This window comes from Caenorhabditis briggsae, assembly GCF_000004555.2.
Source record: "Caenorhabditis briggsae complete genome, chrIV, whole genome shotgun sequence".
NCBI classification, from domain to species: domain Eukaryota; kingdom Metazoa; phylum Nematoda; class Chromadorea; order Rhabditida; family Rhabditidae; genus Caenorhabditis; species Caenorhabditis briggsae.
In genome coordinates, this window is record NC_013487.2 from 12,048,734 (window position 1) to 12,072,056 (window position 23,323).

The following is a 23,323-nucleotide window of genomic DNA, read 5'->3' on the forward strand; positions in this document are numbered from 1 at the left end:
TGAAATCAAAAGTTTTGACAGGATTTCAAAAATCATGTAAGAAACTTTCGAGAAATTTCATAAGGAGATTTTTTGGGGTGTTTATCTCTTTGAAAAGTTCTATTAAGATTGTAAATTGCCTCATTTTATTCGTGTCGTTGTTAGTAACCCTGATTGTCAATTTTAAGCCAATTTTTTTGGTTTTCTGGAAAAAATATCCAAGAGCTAAAATATTGCAAAACGTTCACCATACCCATTCGCTCTATTGGCAGAACACCTTATACGCGCACTTGGAGCTCAATTATTTTGGCTCCTATGCAAAATATCAAAAATTTGTCAACTAATAAAATGTTTTTGATATTATGATAAACATTTTGTCCGTTGACCACTTTTCGATATCTTTCACAGGAATTCAGATAAATGGGCTCAAAGTTAAAAGTTAGGGGTGGCGTTCTATTAGAGTGTTTACGGTGAATTGAGTCAACAGGAGCTTCTATCAAAATGTTTACGGTATGCGAACTGATCAATTATTTTTGTTTTCGATTATTTGGATTATCATTTAAAAAAACAAATCGTCTTTTCATTCTATCTGTCTTGTTTTGAAGTTTGTGTAATCGGAACAACTGTGATGGACAGAATATTCTGATGAACTAATTTTGCCTAATTTGATCTAATTCATTTCTGAAGCAGTTTTCAAAGTTAGGAGATTTTGGATTTCAATGATTTTCGAAATTTATGGATTTTACCAAAACTGCAATTTCGTTCGTCTCAAGTTTTTAAACAATATACCATTTGTCCAGTTTTTCAGATTTGAAAATTTCAACTGATGCTTACCGTAAACACTCGGCTCTTTATGACAAGGGGGGGCCCTTTAGAAAAGGGGGGGGGGGCCGATGAGAAAAAGGGGGCCCAAGCGAAAAGGGGAGCCCATGAGAAAAGGGGGGCCCAAGTCAAAAGGGGGGCCCAAGTGGAAAAATGTGGACTAAGTTAAGAATTACCAATTTTTTCAAGTTTTTCGAATGTTTCTATAAAAATTTCGTACTTTGCGCATGGTTCCACAAAAATTTGTAACTTCAAAAAATTTCAGTTTAGGCCAGTTTTTTGCATAAACAACACTATTTTTTACATTGTAACTGTGTAATTTGAAGTTATTCAGCTAGTTCCAGATTTTTTCAGGCTTAGTAACAAAAAAATAGACAAAAAATATGCAAAAAATGACATAAACTGAAATTTTCAAAAAATTATGAAAAGTGTTCAAAGTTCGAAATTTTAATGGAAACGGTCACAAAACTTGAAAAAATCGGTAAATATTAACTCAGGCATAATTTTTCCACTTGGGCCCCCCTTTTGACTTGGGCCCCCCTTTCTAATTTGTAGCTTAATCAACTTTTTGCAAATGTTCTTCCTTCCCAGCATGATCCGTTTTCTCACAATTCTAAATCGATTTCTCTGCCACAATCTCTGGAAAAAACGAACCAAAACGTGTGAGAAGTCTCATATCATTTCACTGTTCTTTCTCTTTCCGCAATCAGTATTCCGGAGGAATATGAGGCCAACCAATTAGCCTGAATCCTCACTGAGAGACCCCATATCTCCCTCACTTCCCCCGAACAAACAATAAAACAGTAATTAGATATTGAATCCGAAAAAAACTGTACCACGAACGGAACACACACACACACTCACAATCGAAATTCTAATTTCCCTTCGCTTTTCTTAACCTCCGCCCTTTATTTCACTTCCTTTGTTTTCTGCCCGCCCACTTCCATAGATATTCCAGAAGACAATCGCTCCTTATTCTTATTCCTCCTAGCTTCTCCTCCTAGCGGATCATCCAAACAAGGTTCAAAAACTTCTAGACACACGACTTTCTTCCTCTTTCACAATTAAGATCAATTTCCCTCTCCTGACCGCGCTTCATCTTGCCCCTAAACCAGTCCCGTTTCTCTTCCGATTGTTTCTTTTTCATCTGTCTACTGTTTTTTTTCTAGATGACCACCACCTGCCGTCTCATCCTGCTTCTGCTCATGGCTATTGGGATTCAGGAAGTCTACAGTAACACACATTCGGTATTAGAACGATACGAGGAACGACTCAATTCAGCATTATCCAAACGGACAGGAGTTCCAAGGACTGTCAAAAGGTACTACTAGGAAGTTTTACTACTGTTTTTCGGAGGAACCGTAATCCGTCGGAAGACAGATTTTGACCCCTAGACATAATCCCCAGGGGCTAAGACGTTTCTTATCCGGATTTAAGCAAATCCAGCATAATTGCAGGTACAAGGTGTCGAAGAATACGTGACGTACGATCAGCATGGACGGCAAGTTACGTCTTATCAGGGACCCAAGTTTACTACGACCATGGAGCCACCAGTGAGTATTTGCCTCGGATCTGATTTTAATGAAAACAGTTGGAAGTTTCCAAAAAAAGTTTTTCCTGCCTCTGAATTGTTCTAGAAGCTAGACCTTCAGACATGAAAGTGACAACTGCACATTTTGACACATTATTACCAGGGCTCAAATTTGTACTAACATAAAAATTGAGTAAAGCATTGTACCTGGCTAAATTTTGAAGAGCAAAAATTTGAATATCTCATCAGGAAACTAGCCTAGCTTCAAATGATTTGATCAACTTTGAGCTTACTTATCGCTTGTCAAAAATGATTCATCTCATGAAAATCACAACGTCATCTTTAAACAGCCGTGAGAATACCTAGACTTGAGGACTCGCTTTGAAAATTTTAGTAGCTTTGAATCAAACGTAAAATTATATTTCTTTTAATCTTCTTGCTTTTTATCTGTTTTGGTAATTGTGCGTCAGCCTGTAGAGTTTTTTGAGACATTTGGGAGACAACAGAAATTGCACATACACTACAACCCACATGCAATTAGACATTTTCAAAGCGTCTCTTATTACCAAAACATTATAAAAAATGAGTCGAATCTCGTACTTGCCCGCAATATTTTACGACTGTAATGTATCTCCACGGCGCAATAGATTTTCTGAGGACCTTATATGACGCTTATATGTTTTATACAACGTCATCAAAAATTTATATTGGAAGAATCGAGTGGCTAGTTCGTACCCAAGACGAAAACAATCAATTTTTTTAGAAAAGCTTTGTTTTAACTTGTATGGAATCCTATTGTGTCATTTACCGTGAAACCTCTAATAGAGAGCGTCTTAAATTTTAACTTTTAGCTCAAATATATCGATTCCTAAGGAAGATATCAAGAAAATGTTAAGTAACAAAATTTTTATGATATTATGATTAATTTATGATTTTACCACTTTTTGATATCTCTTATAGGAACCAAGATAATTGAGCTCAAACTTGACAATCTGGGAGTCCTCCTATTACAGGTTTAACGGCAATGGAGGTCTATTATTATTCCATTTCATATACCCCCAAAAGTGTTTATACAATTTGAAATCATTTTCTACTGAAAATACCAATATATGGCAAATCGAGAAGTACTCTATATTTCTAGCCGAGGCAAAGCTTTTGTAACATGTTCTATAATCCCTCCTTCCTCTCCTTAATTCATCATCAACCTAATTTTTGTTCCAGACATACCGTACCTCAGGCGAAAAAGAGATTCGCCGAAAGCCGGCGAAAAAAGTGACGATCGCAATCAATCGAGATTCTGAACCAACGACTTCGACTCAGAAAACGGTGACGTCATCCACCGAATCGAATCAACCGACGTCGTCTTTGAAGCCTTTCGATGAGATGAATGATGAGGAGGCTGATAGGATCATCGAGGAGATGTACCTGAAAAAGAAGGTGAGGGCAATTAGGTTGAAAAGATTTGGATCTGGTGTTTGTGACCAGGAATAGTCTAGGTTTAAGTCCCAAAAGAAACTGATGAGATTACTGTAACCTTTTCCGTTCCAATATTTCATGTCTAGACTTTATTTTCGGTCAGTTCATCTAGTCGATCGGAAACCAACCATTTTTTTAATGATTGATAACCCTAATTTCCCCCAAGTGGACCTATACTTTCCTATTCGTTTTCTAACCCTAAAATAATTTAATATCTCTTTCTTCTCCTCTAGGAAAGCCACGCAACGGAATCACCGGAAGAATTACCAGAGGTCATCCGTACCGAATCAACACAACCTCCTCTTCCACCTCCACCACCACCACCTCAAAAGACACACGCCTATTCGACGTCATCGTCTTCGGCGAATAATGGAGTAGGACTACCACCATCAAGATATAGCACAGTGAAGCAGCAGCGGAATAATAGAATGTGGGTTGATTAAGAGAGCAGAAAAATAAAAAGGAATTTGGATTTCAGAAGAGAAACTGAGGATGATGAGGACTATCCAAGATCAGTGTACCATAGAGATTCCCGAAAGAGGCCGTATGATATGTCGACTTATGACGATTATGATGATATTCCATTGTACAGACCCATGAGACGAGGTATAACATTCGGAAACTTTGAATTTTCGAAACATTTAAATCCTGAGATTCTAAAATAATGAGTTTCTAAAATTCCGAAATTCCGACATTCTGAAATTCTGAAAATCTGAAGTTTTGAAATTTTTGAAATTTTTGAAATTCTCAAAGTCTCGAATTCTCGAGTTCTGAATTTCTGGAAATCACAACTTCTTTTCAGAGTACCGTATGCGTCGTCGTCGTCCGATTATGTTTTCCGATGACTTTTCCGATGATACCGACTTTGACGAGAGAATCGAAAGCAACCCACGTCGTCAGACAACTCGAGATCTTTCTCCCCTCCGATCCATCAAGAGCCTCCGACATTTACCCCCTCAATATCGCCAACCGGGACCACCACCGCCAGCCCCATTGTCTCTTCCAGTCTCTTCATCCACAAATATGATCCATCGACCAGCACCCCTCCCAATGGTTCCTCCTCACATGAGAATGCCTCCAGCACCACCAGGACCTCATCCAATGATGCCAATGCCTCCAGGATTGGGTCAAGTTCCAATGATGCCACCTCCACAACCCCTTCAACCACTTCAACAGCAACAAAGTATAAATCCTGGAGAGCAAGAAGTGCTAAAAATGAAGCCGATTCTGCAAGCGAATCCACAAGAAATGCAAGTGGCGACGGCGGAGAGTTGTGCGAAAATTACAAAGTTGGCGAAGAGTTTCAATATTAAGGATGTTTCAAAGTGGGCAAGGAGTAATTGTGCTTTCCTTCAGGTGAGAATGTTTGAAAAAATTGGGGTTCTGAAAAACAGTTTTTACCTCTAGACTATCCTAGAGGCTTCAGCCATGAACCTACTTAAGTTTGTACTAGCATAACATTTGAGTGGATTGTTGTACTGAGCTCAAATTTGAATAGAAAAATTTTAATAATTCAGCGGCAAACTGGCGAAGTTAAAAATTATTTGATCAAGTTTGAGCTGAGTTATCGCTTGTCAAAGTTGCTCTATCTCATGAAAATCACAACCGTTCATCATTGAATAATCATAACAATACTTAGACTTGAGGAATCGCTTTGAAAGTTTCAGTAATTTTGAATCAAAAGTAAAATTACATTTCTACCAATGTTCTTGCTTCCAAGATACATACTTATGCTTGAAGATATACCCGTTTTTAGCAGCCCAATCTCTAGAAAATCAATTTTCTAAAACCTCTTATTTTTCAGATGTACGCTCCAACCGCCAGCTGTGAGCTCATATTCCATTTCATCGATTCTTGCAGATCCAAGAAGTTCTTTTAAATTTTTTCCTTTATTTTTTCCTTTATCTCCGGAATCCCCCTCTCAAAGTTCTCCTAATTGCTCTTCCAATTCTCTCATGCTCATGATGCATTTTTTCTCCAAAAAACACAGACATTTCAAACCCATACGGGATTTTCATTCAAACATTTCTCTGAACCGTTTCATTTTTTCTGTTATACAGATTTTTAATAATTTTAATAATTATAATATTGTGTTTTCAGGTTTCGATTGATTTAATTAATTTATTGCAAATTTTATATTGCACAAGAATTGTTCTCAGAAGATACCAAATAAAAATTATGTGAATTCAGCAAACAGTTCTAAGCGGCGATACAGAAAAAATAAATTCTATCTGAAAAGGAACATAGAAAAAACACAGTTTTTGGAGGGGAAAGGAAGCATGGGATGAGATCCGTTTGAGAAGAAAAAATCAATTTAGTAGGAATGTTGAAATTATGAAAGAGTTGAAATGATATGATGATGTGATAGGGGTGAAGAACGAGTAAAAATCAGAGGACCACGAAAAAAAAGAAAATGTTCTTCTAGGGGGATTAAAAGACAGTTGATGGTGGGTGGTCCTCTGGTTCTGGAGTGTTAGGAGCGCGACCCGATTTCTTGGGCACTTGTGAAGTGGCGGTGGAACTGAAAATGGAGTAAATTAGAAAACAGTATTTCAACAAGATTCAATATTTTAATTTTCTCTGTTTTCAACAACTGATGTAAGTAGTTCCGGAAAGAAATACCGTCACATTTACCTTTTTGCCTCTTATAGAAGCTCAGCCAAAGCGTTGACTTTGAGCTCAATCGTCTGGGTTCCTATGAGAGATATCAAAGTTTTGCCAACAGATAAAATATTTTTGATATTATAATAAACAATTCATCAATTAGCTACTTTTCGATATCTTTTACAGGAAATAAAATAATTGAGCTCAAAGTAGACGTTTGAGCAGGCGCTTCTTTTAGAGGGAATGCGGTATACTGACATGGTGTGCTCGATTATCCCGATTTCTGTCAAAGGTATTGAAAATTTGTCAAACATTTTATCAGTTGACAGATTTTTGATACCTTTCACAGGAACCAAGATAATTGAGCTCAAAGTTCAAGTATAGTGGCGGTTTTATTTAAAGGAAATATAGCCTTATATAGGCTATTTTGAAGCAAAAAGAACTAGCAAAATAGTGGTCATATTATTTCAATTCCTATGCAAGATATCAGAAACGTGTCAGCTGACAAAACACTTCTGATATTATGATAAAGAACTTATCAGTTGACAACTTTTTTTTTATCTTCCAGAGGAACCGAGAAAACTTGGCTCGAAGTTGGAGATATTTCTATTTACGGTAGTTTTTACGGTAGTTAGAGCAACTTTTTGGTCATTTTAAAAGAAATAACTCACTTTGTCGAAGGCGTTCATGCCTTCGGCGATGGTGATGACAAACCAGCTTTGAGTATCGTAGATTTTCTTGGCATAGTCGCCATTGAATCCTTTTGCGAGTGACACTCTCGTTTTGCAAAACGCCTCCATTGTCTCCATTCGATTGATGGGATCACTACGAGCTGCATTCAATTCACTTGCGTAGAGCTCCGAATCGAAGAGCTTGATGGTTGGCAACTTATCCTCATGAAGAAGATTTCCAAGTTCATCATGTTCGTTTTGCACTCGAATGACTGTATCCAGTGGCTTGCCATTTATGTGGTTGAAGAACGGACTTTGAATGAAGACGACGCATTTTGCTGTGAGGACGGTGAGCCAGACAGTTCCTTTTTCTTTGGTCATCCGAATTCCTTCTCCGAACGTCTGATGAATTCCTTGAATTTTGGAACTATTGCCACAAGTGAGCTGCATCCGACTTGAGGTACTTCCAACTGTTGTAATCCCTCCTTCTATAGTAAATGTAGGTTGAGAAGTTTGGAAAACTTCCTTGGCCTGGGCCTTCTTTTTGACACCAAGCTGGAATGTTTGGACGTGGCACCATGTCACACCTCCTTCTGGCTCTTCTTCCTCCATTTCGACTTCATCTGATCGTAGCTCCAGCTTCTGTGGGACACCAGGCATTGGTTTATTGACTTCGATGCAATAGCACTCTGGTTCCTCCAATACCGGTTGAGGTTCAGGTTGAGAATGATTGAGATTCAGACGCTCGAAAGTGATGACGACTGGTCCCGGAGTCATTGGTGCCATTGGTGGATTTGATGGGCCTCTGAAAAAAACGAGAAATATTGAAATAAAAATTGGTTGTCTTACGGTTGGCTGATGACGGAAGCAACTGAATGATTCTCGTCGTACTGTGGAGATGGTTCTGTAGAGCTTCCTGGGATGGACCTAGTCATCATGGGGGTATCCTCGGGCATGGGGATGTCATCCCACCACTGGTGGGATGACATTCCTTCAGTATGCTTGCTGGGCATAGTTGATTGGGGTAGTGGCGCTGGAAATTTTTCAAATAATTATATATTGTCAAAATTTTATTTTCAAATCTCCGCCAGAGCTTAATTCTTATGTTTGAAAATGCGTTCCATCGAACAGCCATTCAAAAATTTCTCTCACCACTAATGCGCCCTTGCTGCTCTCCACCGCGTTCCGTCCTTTTTTTAGTGAATTGTGAAAAGAACTTCTTGGCTAGAAAAGGGAAAAAATATTCTTAGAAACTTAAGTACACTTTCTCAACGTTTTTTTTCCAAAAACATTTCAAAAGAAAAAAACAAAAAAGGTGACTCACCGGGGAGCATGGGATTCACGGGTACAGCCCAATTGAAGTCTTGGTTGAGTGATGGATGACTGAAAATGAGAAAATATATGATTAGGTCTACTAAGAGATGAGGGAGGGGAGGTGGAGCTTCAAAAAAGGCGTGAGCGAAAAAAGAAGACGTAGAGAAGGAAGGCCCCCAGGGATAATTACAAGCTTATGCTCGCTCAAATGACATGAGTCGGAAGAAGAGAAAGCGATTATCGGATTACGAATAACGGATTGGACGTGGGAGATGCGGAAATCACCTGTAGAGGTTGAAGAGCTTAAGGATATTGGGAGATTAGAGAAAAAGTGGAATACCGTGAAACTTCTAATAGAAGGGCCCCACAACGCTAAGTTTGAGTCAAGTTATCTAGGTACTCGACGAGGATATGAATTAGTTGTCAAATGATAAAATGTTCATTATAATATCTTCAACATTTTTTTCAGTTGACTACTTTTTGATATCTTTCCCAAGAAACGAGATAATTGAGCTCAAAGTTGATGATCCAGGTGTGGAGACTATTAGAGTGCTTACGACAGTTCAGAGGGCAAATTTTGCAGTGTTTGGTGTTAAAATTTTTAGAACAACCCAAAAAATAACGCAGAAAAGGTGAAAACTTATTTTTTACAATTTTAAGATCAACAATTGATTCTGGATTTTTTGAAAGAAAAAAAACTGGAATCAAAAGTTTTTGGACCGAAAAATCATTTTTTAACAAATCGAACAATTAAATTAGGACTTGATAATTCTGTAAATTTTCAAAAATGTTGCTTCAAAATATAAAAATAAGTCAAAATCATTTCAGAAGATTTCAATTTTCTGACAATTATTTTTCAAACTTAAACAGAAACCTCAAATACACACCCCCAGCGCCTCTTCTTATATACACACTTGTTATTCTTTTTGGATTCTCAGAAATATTGTGAATTCTCACGAATAGAAAGATCTAGAAGAGAAAAAGAGCTAAGGAGAAAATTCCAGGTGAGTTTTTAAGAGCACATTCATGGAAAAGCCAAACCAGGAACCCCTAATGCGTCATACCCTGACAGGTGGTTTGTTGAGTAATAAGAAGCAGTAGATTAGAACGATTATACACTGGGAGTACTGTGTTCCCGAAAGGCAGTATAATTAGACAGGACAATGTGTTAGATAAACGGGTCACAAAATACTAGGTCAAGGATCGCCGAAAAATGTTGCCAACTGTTTTACATGCCTCTCTCGCTCTCCCGTTTTTTTTCTCGACGTCATTTTTTTGGCAACAATCTGTCAAATCGATTTTGGTAAAATAGTATTGGGAAAGGAATTCAGAAGGGACAGAACCCTAGAAATAGTACATGAATAGAAGAGACGCAGAGAGAACTTTTTCAATGTTGATGAAAAGGATGAGAGAGGGGGCAGAAAAAGTATTGAAAAGAGAAGGAGAAGGAGGACACGAGAGTCGGAAAAAATAGAGAGAATGGAAGAGAAAAACGGAATAGTGTGTCTTTTCGGTCACAACAAAAATTGAAAAAGAGGAGAGCATAAAAAGAAGGGGAGAAGCGGCAGTAGTGTGGGAGAGCAACAACACGTGAGCATTTTGAGGAGAGGAAGAAGAAGGAAACAACAAGTTCCGGAGATCCATCGATGCACGTGTTGTGCCACACAAGGTGAAAAAAGAGGAAGTTAGAAGATGGATGACGGAGGAGTAGAAGAAGAAGAAGACGTCGCGTTCACTACTACCATGAATGCGAAATGAAATGACAATTTGGGGAGAGTAGGATGCGAGGATGACTAGAAAGATGACGAGAAGAAAAGAATAACAAATCGGGAAGAGAAAGAAGAGAATGAACACAAAGATAATAGGTTATAGATTAGAAACATACATTCTGTTCTGTGTTGTAATGTGATAGTTGGGCGGGGCTTAGAATGTATATATTATGTAACATGTGATACATGGGCAACGAACGGTAAAAGATCAGGAAGAGAATTGGGTGTTAAAAGACCAGGAAGAAAATAATTATCTACAGTAATCAGGAAGACACTTGAACGGAAAAAATGACACCGAACGGAAACCGAGATACTGTAAAAGCTATAATAGAAGGGCATCTAACTTTGAGCCTGTATATCTCGGTTCCTGTGAAAGAAATGAAAAAGATTTTCACTGACAAAATGTTTATCATAATATTACCAACAGTTTGTCAGTTGACACATTTTTGATATCTCTCATAGGAACCGAGATAATTAAGAACAAACTTGGCAGTGTGGAGGGTACTGTAAAACTCTAACTGTTGACTTCAAGCTCAATTATCTCGGTTTTTGTAAAATTTATCAAAAAGTGGTCAACTAACAAATTGTTTATCATACTATAACCAATGTTTTATCAGTTTACAGATTTTTATTATCTCTTATAGAAACCGAGATCAAAGCTGTGTGATCCTTCTATTACAGGTTTTAATTCAGTTTGATTGCAATGAGCGTAAGGCTAATGAATAGTACGATTAAAAAAAGAATGATTCCACTTTTTTGCAACATATTCTTCTGAAGGTTACCTTCTCGAAAAATTAGTTAGTTACAGTCCACTACACTTCCTAATCGAGATTGGAAATCTTTCCAAAAACCTCTAAATTTTTCTCGTTGACTACACACTAAACCAAAGTTTCTGACTTGTTAGTTTCTTTTTCCGAGCGCAAAACCAACCGATTTTGAGCAGTAGAACGACTCTCGCTCGTCTCCGTTTCCCGCGGCTGAACAAAGTTTGGACTTGTTCAAATATTTGCGATTTTTCGAGAGTGAGAGAAAATGAGAAGGAAAGCGAAACAGAAGGACGATCGGGGTCATTGAGACCGAAAACAGAAGATTTGAATCGAGATCAAGAAATCGAAATTGTTGTTGTGAAAAACCAGGATAGAAGTGATTATCATGAAATACCGTATTTCCTATAATAGGAGTCTACCCAAACCGTCATCTTTGAGCTCGATTATCTTGGTTCCCATAAGAGAAAATAAAAATTTGTCAATTGATAAAATTTTGGTGATATTATGATAAATATTTCATCAGTTGAAAGACTTTTGATATCTCTCATAGGAACCGAGATAATTGAGGTCAAAGTGTACGGTTTCTGTGCACTTCTATTAGAGAAAATACGGTATATCCTTTGTTAACTGTCAGAATAAAAAAAACGGATACACAGGATTTAAAAACTAGAGGCAGAATATTCAGAATTGACTTTTCAGTAGTTTCGATTTTGTTTTCTATCCCATTCTTCAAAAACTAATGGGAAGCCTACAGTAATATGTTTGGAATCTATTTTGTTTTGTTTCTTTCCATCTTTGTAATTCAAATTTATTTTGATTCGGCGGGATTTTCAAATATTATACAACTACCGATAAAAAAATTCAGAATTTCCATTCAGAATTTCCAAAACTGGTTTTCGAAATGTTAAATATTCCAAAAAAAAAATTCAGGAATTCTAAAATATTCAGAAATTCAAAAACTTAAAAAAAAATCTCACATTCAGATTTTCATAAGATTAACTTTCTACGATTTGAGAATTTTTCTTTGTTAATGAAGCAACTCCACTGGGTACTGTGACTATGAAAATGTTTAAACTTAAACTTTGAAGTGCACTATGACATCATTGAACCTACCGTACCCATACATCTGAAACTTCATAAACGCGTGGGGAGGGGGGGGGGATGATCAAACAACCAAAATCATTCCCGAATGGTCGTGATGCGTGCGTTATCAGCGGTCAGAGAACAAAAAGTTAAAACACAGTATAGAGTTTTATCAGTATTATCAGTATTGAGTGAAAATTGTTGTCAACAATGCCAAACTTTCGCAAAAAATTGAGTACCGGGTCGTACCCGAAAGAGGGGCAATGAGAACACAAGACACTTTGTGCTTTGGCTATGTTTAAGAGGGGCCCAATTGGTTGTAAAGATGATCTATCTCCATCTGTTTGTGTATTGATGAGAGGTGATCTTCAAAGATCAAAAGATCAAGATTGGGAAAGATCGGAAGACGCAGAGAAGCTGAGAGAAGAAAGTTGATATATTATGCGTCCGTGCGTCTTATAAAAGTTGCGGAAGGGTCATCTTGTTTCTGTCTGAGATAGAGAGAGAAAGAGAGAGAAAGAGAGAGAGAGAGAGAGAGAGAGAGAGAGAGAGAGAGAGAGAGAGAGAGAGAGAGAGAGAGAGAGGGAGAGAGAGAGAGAGAGGGGGGGGCATAATGATAAAAAATGAGATCAAAATTCATAACTTTCGCACAAGAAGAGGTCAGATGATTTTGTTAATGAGAAATGAAATGAAATTTTTGAGTCACAGGCTTCATTTCGAAATTTCCCATAACTTCGAGAAAAGAGCAAATCGAATGACGTCCAAAAAAAGGGGGAAATTATTAATAGAATGTATTCGTGGGAATGAGAGATATATAACATGGAGAAAAAAAGAAGAAGCAAAACAATTCTGATATATGAGGAAAGCTGAAAAATGGAAACCAGAAAACATTTCCCCCAGGTGCATGTTTTTATACTAGTCGGTTGATGTGGTAAACAACAACTCGAAATCAGAATTTTATCTAGTCAAGTGAAAACAGAAAGAAAGATATATAAATTCAACGAGGGATTGCTCAGATTTTGGAAAATAATACAGTTGAAAGTGAATATTTAGAAATTGAATCCTAAAAAGCTAGCTTGAGAAATCTAGACATATCGAGGTCCAACTTTGAGCCAATTTATCTCGGTTCCTGTGAAAGATATGCGAAGGTAGTCAACTGAGAAATTGGTTATCATAATATTTTACGTATTTTATCAGTTAACACAACACTTTTTGATATCTTTTACAGAAACCGAGATAATTGAGCTCAAACTTAACGATTTGAGTGGCACTCAATCAGAGTTCTTACGATATCTTGGGGAAGTCTACACAGGTGACTCGCGAACAATCCGTTACGGATTCTCCGCCATTCGCGCGCGGATGAAATAGGAATCGTATACGGACCGTACGCGAATCCGTAACGGATCCGTTTCCGACTCATTCTTTGAAAACCCCCGCCGCTCCTTTTTTCAGTTTCTCTTAATTTTTGCTGAGTTTTCATGATAGTTGTAGACTTAGTATTCGAAACTTTATTAAGAAAACATATAAGAAACAACAATCAAACGTACAACAAAGTTCGAGAAACTATGAAAATCCTTTTTTTTTTGTTGAACGACCAACCGGAACCAGAGCAATCTGAAAAAAAATTGGGAAATTTTCCGAAAATGCAGCATACTGTTTACCTATTAGTTATATTTTTTGTTTTCCGGGTTTTGAAAATTGTCCCATTTCCAACGTTTTGGTCGGTAGATGTTTAGTAGATGTCCATCGCTGAAAATTTGAAAAGTCACTATTTTGAAAACTAATGTGGTTTGCACTTACCTTAAGCTAGCATCTTGCTTTCTGGAAAGTGAGCATCAAATCAATATTTTTTGTTCCTTTTGCTCACGGAGAGGTTAAGTGATACCTATAACAAACCCTATGTTTCGAAGAATTACTTTCGTGTCACAAACCTTTTTTCATCGTAGAATCGCCTTTCGAAAATTCTGATAGACAGAAATCGACTCAATTGCCGAGAAAAGTTGGAAAAAACGGCAATAATAGATTGAAAATACAAAAAAAAGATGAAAAAATATGATGGAAGAGTTAAGAGAAAGCTAGTCCCTCACAACTCGGCCATCCGGAACGGATCCGTTCGCGACTGGGCATGGGAGCTATCTCTCGACCTCCAGCTGCATCCGTATTCGGTCCGTTCGCGAACTCCGTATCCTGTCCGATTGCGAATGTTGAAAAAACGGATCCGTTCGCGAACTCAGATTCGCGAAACTGCCCGTAACGGACCCGTCACGGATAGAAAACCTAGTGGACACCGAAACGGATCCGTTCGCATTTTACCTGTGTAGGCCTAACTCGAAGCACGAAATTCTCATTTTATGCTAATCTTCTTCTCAAAAAGCAAAGGTCCTAAAATAGGAAATGACTCACTGCTCTCCGAAATTCTAGGATTAAACATATGTGACATGGACTTATGTAAGAAAAAGAGGGAAAAAATTCACTTTGAGCTGTTTCCGGGTGCTCCTCCACCCCCTGCAGCTTGCTCTCTACTTCCTTGTCCTCCTCTTGCACCGCTGACTTGACCAATCCCTCTTTGCAGTCCTTCGAAGGCTTGTCCAGGAACCGCAAATCTAGGACCTCCTGGCCCAGAAGTTGAATGTCCAGGGATTGGGAATCCTCTATTGGGACCTCCTGACAATGGCCCAGAGACTGCGAAGCCTCCGGTAAAACCACCCGGTCCAAATCCAGTTGATGGGCCAGGGACCGCAAAGCCTCCTGGCCCAAATCCAAGTGTTGGCCCGATTCCCGGTCCTCCTGCTGGATGTCCTCCAGAGAATCCACCTCCATGCCTTCCGGCTGTTCCATTCACAGAAGAAATTCTTGGCGCCTTGCCGAGCCTTCCAGTTCTACTTCTCCCGGGTTGACCTGATCCTAAAGATTGCCATAACTCTTTTTCAGGTAGCTTTCTTGAAGGCAGATAATTCGGAGGGTACAAAAATTTTAGGGTCATTAGGGTCAACGCAATGTAGGGGTACAAAATGCTCAATTCGAAGTTACAAAGTACCTGAAAAAAATTCGAGTCTTGTACCGCCGATTTGTGGATTTCGTATCCCAAAATCATTTTGAACCTCCTTGTACCTCCGAATTGTTGTACCCTCCGAATTGTGTGTCTTTCTTTAAATCTCACCTGGAGGAACCATTCCTTGTTGAGATCCATATCTCCCTTGGTGTCCCGGGTTTCCTCCAGGACCACGTCTTTCCTCCACGAACACCACTTCCTCGTCACTTCCCCCGTCTACTACAGGCCCCGGTGTTTCTGGTCTCGCAATCCTTGAGATTCGTTCCAGAGCCTCCAAAAGCGAACCCTTATCGTTGTTGGCGTTGTTCTTCATCAATTCGTTCAACTCTGTGATGCCTTGCATCTTGTTCTTGGCACACTCTGTTCTGCAAAAAAAAAACCGCTTATTGCAACAAAATCGCGTTGTTGGTCAATGAAAAGGAAAAAGGAGGAAAGGAGCTGAACAAATCAAACACCGAAGTACTTAGTTCTCAATTACCTAGATACAGGGTAATGGGATAAAGGTGCAAGGTATTTGTCACGGGTCTACTAGCTGAGAAATTTGAATAAGAGGATAATTAAGATTTTCGTATAATTATGACTGAAAATGTGGTGTGTCTAAAAATTTCTAGAAACGGTAGTTGGATATAAATGTACCGTAAAACCTGCAATAGAAGGTTTCCCTAACTTTTACCTTTGAGCTCAATTATCTCGGTTCCTATGGGAGATATCAAAAATCTGACAACTGACAAGATATTGGTGTTATTATGACAAAAATTTTACCAGTTGAAAATTTTTTGATATTTTTCATAGGAGCCAAGATAATTGAACTCAAAGTTAACGAATAGGATGGGCTTTTATTAGAGGAAATACGGAAAACAAAGGAAAACGACAATTAGTTTTTAGTTTTTCCGATTTAAAATACGTTTCTACCAGATAAAGCCAATTTAGAAACTATATTCGAAATACTGAAACATTGTCGACCCGGAAAATTAGTTTTTGCAAAAGTTTTACTTGTCATTTGAAGTAATACAGTAACCCAAATTAACTCTAATAGAATACCATCACCATTTTTGCTCATTAAGCCTATATATCTTGGTTCCTGTTACAGATATCTAAAAGTGATCAATTGACAAAATGTTGGAAATAGTATGATAAGTAATTTAGCAGTTGACAAATGTTTGATATCTCTTATAGAAATCGAGTTAATCAAGCTTAAAGTCGAGAGTTAGGAGGCCCTTCTAATACAGGTTCTATGGAAACTGGACAACGATTTTTACTTTCTTATTTTACGAATTTAATTTGAAAAGCATTATTACCAAATCAAGGCATTTCAGCAACTTCCGAAAAGCCAAAAAATGTGACTCGTTTTCTCAAGAATTCGAAATTCGAAGGATTACTGTACCCTAAATTTCATAAACATTAGAAAAGGTGGTATAAAAAGAAGCCTATGAATGAGAAGTAATTCGGTTCATTGATAAGAAACAGATGTTTAAAAAATTAACTCTAAAAGCCTATTGTATCTTTACAAATCCTAAACCTAAAGAGGAAAATAACTGACTGGGAAGAAAGTTGAAGCTAGAAAAGGGGTGGAGCTACAGTATCCCAAACACTTCTCTCGGTTTTTTTGTTTCAATCACGAAGCACATTACACGCACCTATACTAGTTTTAATTGAAAATGCGGCCCCCTTGATAAGGTTCTTTAATCAAAATATAAAAAAATGGGCTAGTAGTCGGTCGGACTAATGGGAATACATTTTCGTACTCCTTATACTGACTCTAGAATCGAAGAAAAAGTCAGAAAACGTTATTTGAGTTTAGAAAATCATCGGGTTGACATATTTGCCACAAAAATAAATCCAAAACCTTTTAAAGCCCAACCCGAAAAAGTGTATATATATTGGAAATGAGGCCACTACAAAAAAAGAAGAAGAACGACGAAAAGGAAGGAAACAACTCATAACTCCATGGAGATGTTTTATTTGAAGTGGCATTCGAAGGAGCTTTTATGAAGGAAGAAAAATGGATGTAATGGTGAAGAGGGCGAAAAAAAGCGGAGGAATGGATAATTGGTTGGTCCCAAGAGACTGAAATTATTGGGATCTGATTGACTTTTAAGACTGAAAAACCATCATTATTGTGATAAATAAATGAAGTTGCGTTTCTGTCTCTGTTTGTCAGTTTATCCGCAAAAGAAAAAAAACTTGAAAATTAGATACACATTAACTTTTAGAGAAAAACTGAGGGGCGAAGCGAGGAACCAGTAAACTAGGTCAAGCCGGCTTTTTGAAGAAATCCGAGGAATCCGAGGAATCCAAGGAAGAGGTTTCATATCTTATAAAGTGATGGATTTTAAACTAGGAAGCAAAAAATAAGTGACAAATCCCCATTTTCTTTGCAGGGATTGACAAACTTTGCACTTTTTTTTTGGATTTGCTTTTTAATATTGGGGATTTTGTTTTTGTTTTTTTGAATCCGGTGGTTAGTGTTTCTGACTGTGATGGCGGATGGAGAAGGAAAATAATTATTGAAAAAAAGAATTTGTATTTTTGAAAAATAAGGGACCTAACCAAGTCACATCAGTATTTAAGGTCCATGGTATTTAAGGATTCTAGATCATACAGATTCTAGATACAGTATACCTTCTAATAGAAGCCCACCAAACCGTCCACTTTGAATCCATATATCTAGGTTACTGAGAAAGATATCAAAAGTTTGTCAACTGATAAATTATTTATCATCATATCCGCAATATTTCATGGATTGACAGATTTTTGAAATCTTTTACAGGAATCAAGATAATTGAGCTCAAAGTTGAAGGTTTGGGTGTTCTTCTAGTATTAATACGGTAGATGGGCTATGAAAATCAAACGTGCCAAGCTCTGCGTCCTAAATCCTAGGTCCCATAGAATCCCTCATTCTACAGATGACGGATAAAGAATCCGCAATTTTACGGATCTTAGAACCACCAGATCCTAAATCGAACAGCTTTTAAAATCTATGGAGCGTAAATTCTATGGAACCAAGGTACTAGGGTTTCAAGATTTTCAGAACCCTAGATTCTATAAACTTCAGTTCCCATGGATTTTAAACTTTATGAATATTGGGTACGATGGATCTTAGAATCTTGGGATTCTAGATTTTATGGATTCTGGAACATGAAACACAGATTAAATCTAACATGAGCCTATTGATCTTAAATCCTATGGATTCAAAATAATGTCGGTTCTATCATAAGCTTGAGAAAAATTCAATCAAAAAACATCACAATGGCGATGAATTCTACAGTAATCCAAAATCAGTTTTACACTGAACTTGATAACAAAAATGAAACAATCCCCTCCCACCGTCCCTTCTTTTATACTGCGCTCAGAATAGTTAACCTGATTGACAGGCATGACTAGCAGTATGCCTAATCGTTGATTTACGATGTTCCAAAGTTGTCGCCTCTCCATGGCCACGTAACTCCGTCTTTATCAACCATTTTATAACCGTTTCTGTTATTCTACTCACTTTTCCAAGCAACACGCTATCTCGATTCTCGATCGGAACCTTGAGAAATGTGAGTAAATCTCGAAGTGTAGGCAATTAGGCAAGCGGATACCCATAAAAATGTTGCGATGGGAAGGTGTGGTACGGATGATGGGAGAGAATCGGAACAAGATTTATTTGGAATTGGCTTATCAGTGTTTGCAAGTTCGATACGGTAGTTAGTGGTGATGATGGGCGGAGACTCTATCCGATTCAGAGAAGATAGGTAACACCTTTTCTTACCGTAATCACAAGAAGAGGTACCAATGAATGGAGTTCTCGTTCTTTTTTCAAATCTTTGACTCTTTTTTGTGCTGCATAAAAATATAAAACGCTACCGTAAAACCTGTAATAGAAGGGCCCCTACACTGTCAAGTTCGATAGATTAATTGGCTCAAATTTAATTGTTATGGGTCCCTTCTATTACAAGTTTTTTTCAGGGCTTATTTTGACATTTTCTGGTTACAAGCGACATACCTCGCCAAAATGTGATTTGGCCAAAAAGTTGTTAATTTCTGTTTTTCAGGACTTCAAAGTTGCCGCTTTTTTTCTTTCTGATTTTTTTCGCTTTTTTTATAATGCTCCTGTAGGAAGAAAATTGTTTCCAGTTTCTTGAATTTTTTCTGATTCTCCTTGGCTCCAGTCTTTATTTCTCGCCAACGGAGGAATAATATTCTTTCAACCCAGATAATATTGGGTCCTGAGAAGTCAAGAAAAAAGAGTTAAAAATGTGAAAATCATAGAAAAAAAAATATGAAAATCATAAATTTATCTCGTCTTGATATTTCTTTTAAAAACGAATGAATGTGAATGCCTGGTTATTAAAAGAAATACAGTATTGCATGGAGATGTCCCATGACAATCAAAAATTTCCAGCGATAGGAGATTGAAATTTCTTTTATTTGTTCATTTTGGAGAACTCCAGAGGCTGCTGAAATCAGTTTTTAACCTGAAACATATAATCACTCGGACTCAAGTTTGTACTAGCATAAAAATTGAGTAAGGCGTTGTACTGGGATCAAATTTGGAGGGCAAAAATTTAGATAATTCATCAGTAAACTGGCCATGTTTCAAAGTAGTTGATCAATTTTGAGCTGATTTATCGCTTGTCAAAATTGTTTTATCAATGAAAATCGCAAGAAACATTTCCTCGTTCATCTTTGGACAATCATAACCATACCTACAAAAGGAATCACTTTGAAAGTTTCAGTAGTTTCGAATCGAACGTAAAATTTTATTTCTATCAGTTTTAGAGCTTCCAAAATACTTATTTTCAAAGATACATCCGTTTTTTTCAGTCCGGGTGATATTGCGCCAGCCTGTATTCCTATTTTATTTTATTTGAGTAATCCAACAATTTTGCATTCAAAATAAAACACTTCTTCTTCTTTCTTATGTCTAATTAATTGTTTCTCAGACGTTCTCCTTCCCCCAATTCCTCTGTTTTCCGCACTTTTACGACAACAAATTCGTCGCCTTTCGGCGTCGCTATACCGATAAAGTTCAGTTTCCCGGCCCATAAAAAGACACCCTCCGACGATTGAGTTTCCTTGCTGTTTTCCTTGCCGAAACGGTAGTCATAAAAACGGATATTCATCATCATCAACATGAGAATTTTTTCGACCTCTTTTTATCCACAAAAAAGCTATTATCGTTTTTCACGAAAAGTTAATGGAAAATAGTGACTTTTTCTTTTTGACCAGTAGGTAGTTGACTATTTCCATAATCGCTTCATTTATTATAATTGGGCTACGGGCGGGCTGTTGCGGTTCAATTATTATGAGGCGGAATGGGGAAAACGAGGAGAAGAAAGGAATTTATGATGAGTTTTATATCGGAGAGAAAGAGCTCTGTGAATTTTCAAATTCGTAATTGCGATTCCGACTTTTGATGTTTTGGGGCATTCGATGAGTCTTCTGGTGTACGAAGTCTGGGAAATTCTATTCCTGATCCCCAGTTTTAGACTATCGTTCTCGAAGTTACTAGAATTAAAGTTTTTTTTGGAACATGAAAAGAAGCTTGATGAAGTGAGCCATAACACAATTTTGTTCTCCCTCGGATTCAATTTTCACTGAATTCCGATTTGTATGCAAAGTGCAAAAAGAACACACGAATGCACTTTTGGAAATTGATTGAATTTTTAGAAGGAGACTGAAGTTGCAATGATTTCTTACAAGGTTTTTTTAAATGTATGTTTTTAGGTTTTATAAGATCAGAATTAGGGCTTTAATTTGGCCGATCAAAAAACGTCGGCCGACGACCGAGCTGACCAAATTCGTCCATTTGCGCGTCAACCTGTCAGAGAGTGTTTGCGTACGCAGCATTTCATTGTACGACGCATTTTTTGATTTTGTGAACAGTAAAATGCTGTGCGCGCAAAATGCTTGGGCAGCTTGATCGGCGGTCGGGCGGTCGGGTGGTCGGCGATTCCTTAATCAGAATATTCACAAAAAAAGTTTTTGAAAACCGAAACTCCCCCAAAATGCTCCCAAAAATTCTGAAAATTACTAGAGTCAAATGTTCCCAACAAACTAAAAAATGATTAACACAAAAATGAATATCCCAGAACTACTTTCTTTGTTCTTGTTCTCTTGGTTTCATTTACATTCTTTTTCTTTTTTATATCTGTTCTTCTTTTTCTGCATATTCTTTTTGCCTCTTCTTCTTTTTTCGGCACTTATTCTTCTTATTCCTCTTCTTTATATTCCAAAAAAGTCACTAACACCAACACTTCCAGCTGGTTACTCTTCTCTTCATTCCTCCCCCGTTTTCTTCCAGTTTTCTCTTATTTCTGCTTCAACCCACTTACGCCGACCTTTCTCGTTTTTTTCGTTCTCCCACATTTTTTTTTCAAAAATTGAGGTAGGATAATGAACTTTGTCCGGTGGTCGGTGGGTATAATTTGCATGATTGTTATATAGGGTACCATATATTTCACCTGCGACGAAGAAAAGAAATAAAAAAAGAGAGGAGAGGTACTCCCGTCCCACAAATAGCTTAGAAATTGGGAACGAAAGAAGGACTATACCTGTTGAATGGCGCCCATATGTCTCGTATAATAATAGTGGAGAGAGTATGGGTTATTGAGAGAGTGGACAGAGATATCAAATTATAGGAGACGTGCTCCAGATGCCCTTGGAGAGGTGGGGGAGGGGAAATTCAAATAACAAGAAATTTGGCGGTTTTGGGATGGAAGAGAATGAGGTCACTCGTTTTGTTACTTTCTTAATTTTCAATATTTTTGGTTTAATTAGGCAATTATTTTTTTCGAATGAGTCATTGTAGGAATCTATCCCGTTTGTGGGGGATTCGAAATTAAAATTTATGAGGCAAGGTTCTTTGAATTTAGTACCGTAAAACCTATAATCCTAATTTTTAACTTTAAACCCATATACCGTATTTTCATTCAACTTTTCTTTTATTTTCCGTTATTTCCTGTCGTTTTAAAAAAATTTTGTTCAGTTAAATACCAAAAACCATCTAATTGAACCCCTTTCTCTAATAAAAGTCCACCCTGAGAAGGAGGTTGAAAAGTAGTAGCTCATGGGCATCTATTAGAGAAATTACGGTATCTTATTTCTTGTCAATGATATAAAAAGTTGTCAATTGATGAATTGTTTAACATAACCTGATGAATATTTTGTTATGTGCACATTTTTGATATCTTGAATAGGAAACGAGATAACTAAGATCAAAGTTGACTGTGTATGTGCCCTTCTATTACGGGTTTAACGTCAGTTGAAACAATATACATTCTCGCTCTGCCTTCTTTCCAAATAGGTAATTAGTTCTAATTCCTTTTTCCCCTAAAAAAAGTTCCTCCATGTCCGTAACCCCTACCTCTAACCTGTTTGCTGTCCCGTCAATTAGCTCCAATTTTTGCTACCCATCACTTTCCTTACCTTTCTTCATTTACCTCTCCCCCACCACCCATCTTCATTATTTTCCAGTTATTTTTATCGGTTTATTGTCGTGTTGACTTTTCAAAACTTACTACTGTTACAAAAACATCATTGTTGTCCAATTAGTCTTGAGTGTGTATTGTCATAGGTAAACCGTCGTGTTTAAAATGGGTCCGAAACTTGGAGGAATAGTGTTTTTGTACATTATTGGGTATTCTCACCAAAAATAGGAATAAGAAAACGTTTTATTTCTCCTGCTCATTTTTTCAAAGAAGCATTTAGTTCATGCGCCTTTGTGCTACATATTTTGGCCCGTGTATAAAGTTCGCTATGAGTGATGATGTTCCAAATCGGGGAGACATAAAAAAGTGCGTTTTGAATCCATTAGGCTTTCGTCGCAAGGGCATATGGAATATTAAGAGTTTGTAGCTTTTTAAACTCATTTTAAAATATACAAAGTTTCTCAAATTCGTAGGACCGATCTAACAAAAAACAATTTTGATTACCGTAAAACTCTAATAGAATGTCCTCTTCTCTAATAGAATACAAATGAATATAGAAAAAAACGGCTCTTTATGACAAGGGGGGCCCATGAGAATAGGGGGGGGGGGGCAAGTCAAAAGGGTGCCCATAGGTAAAAATGTGGACTAAGTTAAGATTTACCTATTTTTTCTAGTTTTTCGAATGTTTCTAGAAAAATTTCGTACTTTGCGCTTGTTTCCACAAAAATTTGTAACTTCAAAAAATTTCAGTTTAGGCCGGTTTTTTGTATGAACAACACTATTTTTTACATTGTAACTGTGTAATTTGAAGTTATTCAGCTAGTTCCAGATTTTTCCAGG

At 37.4% G+C, this 23,323-nt stretch overlaps 3 protein-coding genes across 3 annotated transcripts; 1 reads left to right on the forward strand and 2 right to left on the reverse strand.

Annotated features, from left to right (window-relative positions):
- Positions 1-1,970: 1,970 nt before the first annotated feature.
- CBG04414 lies at positions 1,971-5,687 on the forward strand (the record flags this gene model as incomplete). Its single annotated transcript, XM_045235992.1, has 7 exons — positions 1,971-2,048; positions 2,259-2,354; positions 3,554-3,769; positions 4,042-4,238; positions 4,287-4,414; positions 4,611-5,164; positions 5,613-5,687. The coding sequence occupies 7 exons, from the start codon at positions 1,971-1,973 to the stop codon at positions 5,685-5,687; spliced, it is 1,344 nt and encodes a 447-aa protein (XP_045092670.1).
- Positions 5,688-6,238: 551 nt separating this feature from the next.
- Cbr-daf-14 lies at positions 6,239-11,237 on the reverse strand (the record flags this gene model as incomplete). Its single annotated transcript, XM_002634362.1, has 7 exons — positions 6,239-6,329; positions 7,127-7,888; positions 7,933-8,116; positions 8,236-8,307; positions 8,408-8,466; positions 9,590-9,741; positions 11,097-11,237. The coding sequence occupies 7 exons, from the start codon at positions 11,235-11,237 to the stop codon at positions 6,239-6,241; spliced, it is 1,461 nt and encodes a 486-aa protein (XP_002634408.1).
- Positions 11,238-14,486: 3,249 nt separating this feature from the next.
- On the reverse strand, positions 14,487-15,411 carry CBG26463 (the record flags this gene model as incomplete). The annotated part of the gene is made up of 2 exons (XM_045235993.1): positions 14,487-15,176; positions 15,262-15,411. 2 exons carry the CDS (start codon positions 15,409-15,411, stop codon positions 14,487-14,489), a joined length of 840 nt encoding a protein of 279 aa, XP_045098310.1.
- Between the last annotated feature and the right edge of the window lie 7,912 nt (positions 15,412-23,323).